At 34.2% G+C, this 8390-nt stretch overlaps 1 protein-coding gene across 1 annotated transcript; it reads left to right on the top strand.

Moving 5' to 3' along the window:
- Positions 1-4140: 4140 nt before the first annotated feature.
- On the top strand, positions 4141-7242 carry KATNA1_3 (Katanin p60 ATPase-containing subunit A1; the record flags this gene model as incomplete). The annotated part of the gene is made up of 3 exons (XM_051218490.1): positions 4141-4162; positions 4716-4842; positions 6654-7242. 3 exons carry the CDS (start codon positions 4141-4143, stop codon positions 6850-6852), a joined length of 348 nt encoding a protein of 115 aa, XP_051074102.1. The 3' UTR covers positions 6853-7242.
- Positions 7243-8390: the final 1148 nt, after the last annotated feature.

The raw sequence follows: 8390 nt of genomic DNA, 5'->3' as shown, positions 1-8390 counted from the left end.
CTCAACTAGACATTTGTTTATTAAGTTTAATTCTGTAATTGTATTCTTATAGGTGTTTGGTGTTTTCTTCAAGATGTTTACCTTATATTGTTGTGAGTTTTACTGAATATAACCTCTTTATTAAAGAGGAGGAATGTACTTGTAAAATCTCAGCGAATGAACTTTGAAGTAAATCCAACTTTTCGCCTGACAATCTAGTCCAAGCTTTTCAAGGAAATACCTCTTTATTCTTATCATTCTTTCTAATGTTCTTATTTTCGTGTTGCGTGCTATCTTGGAGTTCGCCTTCTTTACTGCCCTTTCTAATACGCTTTCTTGTAATTTATACTACGGTAGTCGAACTCTTTGCATTTAGGTGTATAATCTTCACTGATGATAGCATTTTGAATGCTAGGATAGATTGCTTCCGCTTTGTTCTCAGATATTTATGAAACACTTACTCAGCTATTCATACTATTCAATATGTATATCATTTCTGAATTTCATGTCTTTAGTTTTTAAATATTTTATCATCTTTGGATAGTGTTATTGGGACTGCTTTATATTATTTCATTTTCCATTTGTTTGGATTTTGCCTCTGGCGTACCAAATAAGAATAGATCTTCATTGATTCAACGCTATTATGTTTCACTTTTTGAACGCATCCACTTTCATTTTTGTTTGATTTCATTTAGTGACATTTACCTCTTCCGGTGTTTCCAGTCAATGAATTATCGTATTTTCTTTATGAGCTATGAGTATTTTGTTAGCTCGATTTTATTTAAAGAATAGGTTGGTGAAATCCAGTTTTCTGAAAATTGTGATTAGCACTACAAGAATGATATGAATAAGTTTCACCCGAAAGGCTTTTCTGCGTCAGTGTTTAGTCTCTCGACATTGATTAAGGTAGTTCAGAGTGTGTATTTCTTCAGTCATTTTGGTTGTCTCCTTATCACTAGTGAGTAAGTTACTGATGAAATTGAGGCAAGGTACGGAGTGATTACATGAATTTTTTTATTCGCACAATTCGTTCACAATCCAGGGTTTTCTATACTTCCGATTCTAGATATGTCAAACACACCATAACAGTCAACAGTGCGAAAGTTGGTGAAATTACAGAAATAATTACACCGAAACTTCATGAAATATACCGTTAAAGACGTTTATAATTTGTAGATGTAGTACAAAATGTGAATATCACCGACAAAACTATGTTTTCTCCGCACATTACATGTAGCTTCAGGGATATTCCACTGACAGAAACCATCGATTACACATGCGAACAGCTTTTAAGAAATAAATCAAGGCTACTTATGCCGACAATGAACATATAGAAGCTTCCGGTCATATACATCACGGATACCCAATTCATGTCTAATAACAAATTTGTAGAGAAATAAATGGAGAAGCGATGAGATCTTCACTAGATTCAATACTCGTTGATGATTTTTCTCCTTTCCAGAGAGATGGAACGTTCTGTGAAATGTGGTTTATTCACAATATCTGAGGCAGCCAATATACCCACTTCTATAGCTTCACACCTCTTCAGTACAAGATAAATGTGGTCAAGTGTCTCAGCCATAGAGTCAGACTATTGTTTTGAGGATAGTGTAGATGATGAGATGGATAAAGTAACGGCTACACAACGAAATAACGGCTACCGCTATAACGGGACGAGTACTAGAGAAATTGGTTTTTAAGCTATTTCGCAGATCCATGTATGCGAAATAAAAACCTCTGGGTGAGTAGAATACAGTAATAAGACCTAACATGATATGTTCCCTTGTTTCCGGAACTAAAAACTGGAGATAGAATATACATGCCTACGTAACTCAGTTCATTTGTTGAAGACTTCATGAACTGATATCACGTTTTCTTTAATCTCTTCCTGATCTTCTGCAAAATACAACACAATCCAACATCGGTCGTTGAAGTGGAGGGTGAATGAATATACGTAATGCATGTTTCCACCCGCTCAGTCGATGAAGATCTAAAGACTCGTCAACCGATTTGGCATTTTTACTCATTATTTTTTATCTAACCTCATCATTGTTTGTTCGATAGTCCCAACATATGCTATAAGTGGAGCAAGTATGCAACAAACAGTCGAGTTGTCTGGATCCGTCCCAAGATTCCATCAAACACTAATCTGTCAGGAGTTACGAAACCTCTCAGGTAGATGAAGTGGTCGACTACCTTAGATTCCATAGTTAGTTTAGGCTCTGACACTTACCAGTTCTAAAACAACACTTTGTATTTGGGTGGGCAGAAACGCATCACAAACATGTGTACGTTTGTTCCTCAAGGCGATCAGAAGATTGCATTTTATCACCATTCTCGCCAAACAGAACTCTATCATGTGAATATTCGAAGTCAATAAGTGATTCTCCTCGTAAGAGATCGACTCCTTCAAAGTTAGACGGTGAGTGTGTTATCTCCAGCAGAACATCTATTTCAGAGTGAAAACTATAGAGCCTTGGCAAACCTCATGGATTCCTATCATTTCTGACTTCAACTTTTGTATGTAGACGACGATTTTATTTCGTCTTAAGGTTGATAGGTAAAGTGTGTACCACTTCTTTTGTGAGTCAGTTTTCGAGACTGTCAGTTGGTGATGCTTTGATCTAGTGGTAAAATTAATGGACATTAAACCATTGGATCATAAATTATAATTAAGCTCAGTATCCAGTTGAAAAAGTAGAAGCATTTTAAGTTGTGCTGTTGTTTTTTTTTCAGTCACCAATTGTCCTGTAATTTGTGACATCCGGTGAGATGACAGTCATAAACACTGCATACTAATAAATACCCAAGTTAATTAGATTATTATAGTCGGACAAACCAACCATGCAATTATTGTGAGTCCTAGATCCTAGATTTTACATAGTTGAGTACAGTTATATGGAGAATAACTTGGATTGATAGAAAGTCTAATTCACAATCGAAATTAAACCCACAGACTCTCAATAATTTATTCATCTGAGATTCCTGAAATGAAGTTAAGAATTTCTATTAATAATAATAATAATAATCTAATACAGTGGTAAAATTTTCGAGATTCGTTTCAATATCGCCATGGTTTTAAACGATACTAAACGAATTATTCACACATTGTCCATCGTATTTACAGAATGTGAACCTTTGACTATCATTGTTTGTGAAAATTTGTTTTTTGGTTGATAATAATCAAGACTAAATTTGATTTGTCTATGATGAGATGCATAAGATCCTCGTACGATAACGATTTGATATTTGGAGAGAAGAGTACTAGGTTCATGCTTGATTATCATGAGAAGTGATATCTACAGTCTCAAATAGAATGAGACGCGTGATGATCTTACGAATGTTTGTCTGATATATATAACAATATTCGATTGCAACAAAAACTGAAAATTTCAACACAGATTTTAATAGGTTAAGGCGACCCTTCCTCTAATCTATACCATCATCTTCAGTTAGTTTATAAAGGTCAATATCAATGAGATTCTGTTGAGATTTGAACACTTTCATTCTTATGTGAACGATGAAAGCAGAAGACAATGAACTTTATTATTTAAACGAACGATTCACACTGTACACATGTAAATGAAGAATTAAAATTTTAGTTCGAACCAGTTCGAAAAATTTTCTTCAATGCTCCAATATTGTTTTCTTTCAATGCGTTATGACACATGGTTATTACATTTGTTTTAAACTTTCCAACTGCAAAATATGATAATAAAAATTTCAAATAAATACAACATTGAATAGTTTATGAATTACAGACAGTTTTCATATATTAACTTAATTTATTTCACTATAAACATTTCGTAGCATAACATACTACTAATTATCAATAGTTGTGATATGATATGGAATATGTATCGGTCAACTTGAAAGATAAAATCGTTACTGAATTTTTATACACATCAATGTTGATACTTAATCAAGTAGTATTGTCACTGTCGAACTTATGCATGTATTCTGCGTGCCTGGAATGCGATATTAAAACCTTGTTTTCTGTGTTCTTTAGTTTGTTGGACTGTTATTGTGTGTCGCGTATGTATTTGGTATCCCCGTGTACCAATATTTCTGCGTTCAAGTAAATAAATAAATTTACGAGCATTGTAAAGTGAGTAAAAACAAAGTGGTAACAAATAATTCGAGTTAATATGAATATTTTTGATGGAGTTGGTAATAGTATCAGGTATAAGATGTATAAAAAATACATGATTCCAGTTGATATCGTTTTCTAGTACAGAATTACTGACAGAATAGAGGTCTTAATGGTCATAGATCCTGTATGTATAAAGTTGTTATTATTAAGTGATGCATGATAAAAGTAGTCAGATACGTCAAAAAGCCTAGATAACCACGACCTTATATGTGTTTTCTAATGGTAGATATCACATTTGTACCATGGAAAGTGTATTAAACACTTTAATCACTGAAGTTCATTTCGGTTTTCCACATCCCATTTATTATTGAATGGTACTGATTATCACCATGTAAAGTTGTAATTGGTTAAGAGACTACAACGTTTAGTTTCTTGAAGTGAACCACGTTATTTAATTGACATTTGTTGAATAGGAGAAATGACGAGAATCATCTAATCGTACATTAGTTATTTAAATGATTTTATACTTTTGAACTGCTATGTTTTGTTTATTCAACAGAATTCATAAAAATAAATCTCATTGACTCAATGATTTGTTGAGATTCTTCCTAATCTATGTCGTCTTGATTTTGATTTACCTTAGTGACTGCACGCAAAACTCTGCTGCAAATCAACTTGAAAGACGTTCCTTTAGCAGAAGATGTAGATTTAGACAGTATAGCTGAACAATTAGATGGTTATTCCGGTGCGGACATAACGAATGTATGCAGGTATATAAATAGTTACAATTTTTGTTTATTTGTTACTTCTGAATTTCAAAGATAATATCACCAATAATTTATAATTGACTATAGGTGTATGGTTTAATTTTAAGTTATTTTGTTATCTTTAGCTATAAAGTGAAGGGGAATGGTCATATTTTAATATGTCTTAGCTTGAAACTCAACAGTACACACTCCAAACGTTTTCCACATTCCGAACTGAGAAGGTTAAATCTTGTAACAAATGAAACCAAATAACAAAACTCATTAATGAAATAGAGATATACTGTTGTTTTGCTCTCGTTTAAAATTCATCAGCATTACATGCCATCGAAACAAAGACCAAAAGCATTCCTTTGAGCTATATATCTTCAGCATCAACACAGGATCGTTCCTAACAATTTCAATTTTCACAGTGAATACAGTGTTATTGATTTATTGGTTTGGAATCATGTGGTTATCATTTTCATCTTGAGTTGTTTTGCGGTTTCGAGAAACCGTTCTCGGATACTATACTTTCTACTTGGTTGACTCCTTAGCTCACGATTTCTCGCTAAAACTCTGAGCAACTTACTCTTGAGAACATGATTTTTTTATAGAGGCATTTTTTGAAGGTTCGAAAACAAGATTCTCAGACAGAGTTAAAAGAAAAGCAGCAACCTATCTTTAATGTTTGCAACAGTGATTACACTATATTGTTAATCCATAGAAGTTATGAGGGATTTTTATTGGATGCCGAGTTCGCGGCTGAATGATATCACTTTTACCATCGGACATGAAGTTTCTAGGTTCGGTCGCATAAAGCATAATTGGTGCGCGTTTCAAACTAAGATAAAAGAAATACCCCTTGCTTCTCAACTTGACTTCAGTCCGTGAGGTAAAGTATCTTCGAAGCAAATAAACATATGTGGATAAACAAAGTCTTCTGAAAGCGTTGCGTCAAGATTCATGAATCTGAAAATCGTTAGATAATAAATTTCGTGCATTTCGTTGACTTTTAATTCCAGTCTCCGTTTCTATGTTATCTATTTATGTTACCTTCAAACAAAAACATTTTGTGACTATTGTCAAAAAAGGTGAAAGTTTGCACTTCTAATTCTGGGTGCATGGAATGCGGTATTAGAACCTTGTCTTCTGTGTTGTTTAGTTTGTTGGACTGAAGACTGGAGATAGAGTACGGTACTGATATCGGTTTCAATCTATTATGTGGAGGATTTGATGAGTTCTTCAGTTACTTCCTATGTACAACTAGGTACTTTCGTCACACATAACTTTCAACTGTGAACTCATGGTATGCGTTGGTTCCGTCTATCATATTTTAAAGAATAGATGGGGTCGTTCACAGCCTATTCCATGAGCCTGAATATAGTTACTATATTGTCTACTCAACCCTAACACTGATTGAGAAACTTACTGTTTTCCCAGTTAACATATCAAGTGTATTGTGAACAGGAATCAATGAAAAGCTTTGAACTGAAAGTTTTTGTCTGTTATCAATCACTGCTATAGTGTAGTTTTACAATAGAGGGAACACGCGTTTGTGCATGTCATAACCTACCTCAGTTGTCATCACAAACAAATCAACTTTAACTTAGTTCTGCTCGTTGCACCTGACCGTTTTTTCCACTAACTGGTAATTCAGAGTCACTAGTTCTTGTCCTTTTAAAATTCAAATTCGTTTTATTAATTCTCACTCGTCATTGTTAGAATTTTGTAAATGTCATATTTGTTTCAATTTTCAAGTTAATGTATAAGTAATATTTTCCTACTCACATAATATCCCGCCCGATTTTATAGTGATATATTTTTGATTATCCTAGAGATGCTTCAATGATGTCTATGCGACGAGCTATAGAAGGACTCTCAGTAGAGCAAATTAAAGGTCTTAATACTGCTACACTTAATCAGCCGACACGAATGGCTGATTTCGAAGAAGCAGTCGGTCGTGTGTGCAGATCTGTTTCAGCCAGTGATGTTGAACGGTATGAGAAATGGATGACAGAGTTTGGGGCTACATGAACCGCTGATTTACGTTTACCGATGTGGACTTATACCATTCGCACATATTTGATTGGCTTATCCAGGTTTTTACCTTGCAAATAAATGTACTTGATTGTCATATCTCAAACCTACGTATCTCAAATCATCAGATTATATGGATACTACATTCATGGCTCAAATGACTGAATAACTGAATCCAGCCTTCCAATTAATTGCGCTTTACAATTGAGGAAAAAATACATCAATTGCCATGTTTTCTTGTTGGTTTACACTCGAACGTGTTGGTTCCCCTCTATGCTTCCTACCCGTGATGGATATTTTTTCACTTTACACTAGGTAGAATGTTTTTGATTTGATAAATCTTGTATGTCTTTCAGTTGTCCAGAAATAGGCTAATACAATCTTTGTCGATAACTGTATGGGTATTTATTAGCCACATATTCGTTCTATAGAACTCCCCAGTGGATTTATTCTATTGACTGTTTAATTGAGAACCTGTGAAACATCCCGACTGGGAACGGGAAAGCGATAGTCGATTCTGTAATTTCCCTTTCTAATTAGATAACTCCTTATGAGTTGTAAATCGATTGCGTATCATCGTTGTAATTGCAAATGTAATCATTCAACACAATTTCAACGAACATTTTCCACATTGATTTTACTTTAAGACTAGAAATCTTTTGATCAGCTGCCAATGTAACTGTACTTTTCGGTCATTCTGCAATACCTTAATATTCATTCTACAATCTAGCAAACAAAAACTATGTATTCCTGAAAGTGTCGGATTCAGTCATATGAAGGGGTGCCACATTAGTTTTTAATGGTGATTATTCGTTAGTGAACAATAAATATCATCACTCAACTCAATTATGTATTGATCATTACACTTCGCATTAGGGCTGTGAGAGTAGACATACAAAGCTAAAACGTATTGGACAAAATCATCATGACGAATAGTAAGGAGGTGAAGCAATGTTAAGAAATTATTAGGAAGCAAAGCAAAGTATGGAGTAGGATGCAGATTTGAAGGAAAATAACAACATGCTCGCCATTGCAATTAATCTTAAGGCTTATTGTCAAACGTTACAGATTGTCGATTGTTTTACGTAAGCCCACAAAGCTGAAAATAACAGAGAATTGTGACATTTCGATGTGACTACTTCGAGGCTGCTCTCCTACTTCAGACATGTATATATAATTTGAAGCTACTTTTGGTGGATTCTCATTTTTATAGCTTGTTGAAAGTGTATGATTTTATTTGGAGGACAGAAACGAAGAGACTGGTTGGTGTGGGAAACCATACGTTAATGTATTCTGTGGTGTTCGTGCTAAGTAATAAATGTTTTGTAAATTGTTACGCGTCTGTTTGGAATTACGAGGTTATACCTTCAATTCTGCTCACTGTATTCTCTATTACTTGAGTGCTGGTGGATTTGTGATCACTAGATTACGTATTGGACAGTTCTAGGAATTACCAGTTCATATTACCGAATTCGGTACTACTGCATCTACTCATCACAGTTTTTGTACTTAAAAGTTTAACCATTGAGACAGTG

This window comes from Schistosoma haematobium, chromosome 1, assembly GCF_000699445.3.
Source record: "Schistosoma haematobium chromosome 1, whole genome shotgun sequence".
Taxonomy (NCBI): domain Eukaryota; kingdom Metazoa; phylum Platyhelminthes; class Trematoda; order Strigeidida; family Schistosomatidae; genus Schistosoma; species Schistosoma haematobium.
Note: the sequence above shows the minus strand (reverse complement) of the source record. Positions and strands in the feature narration are given on the sequence as shown.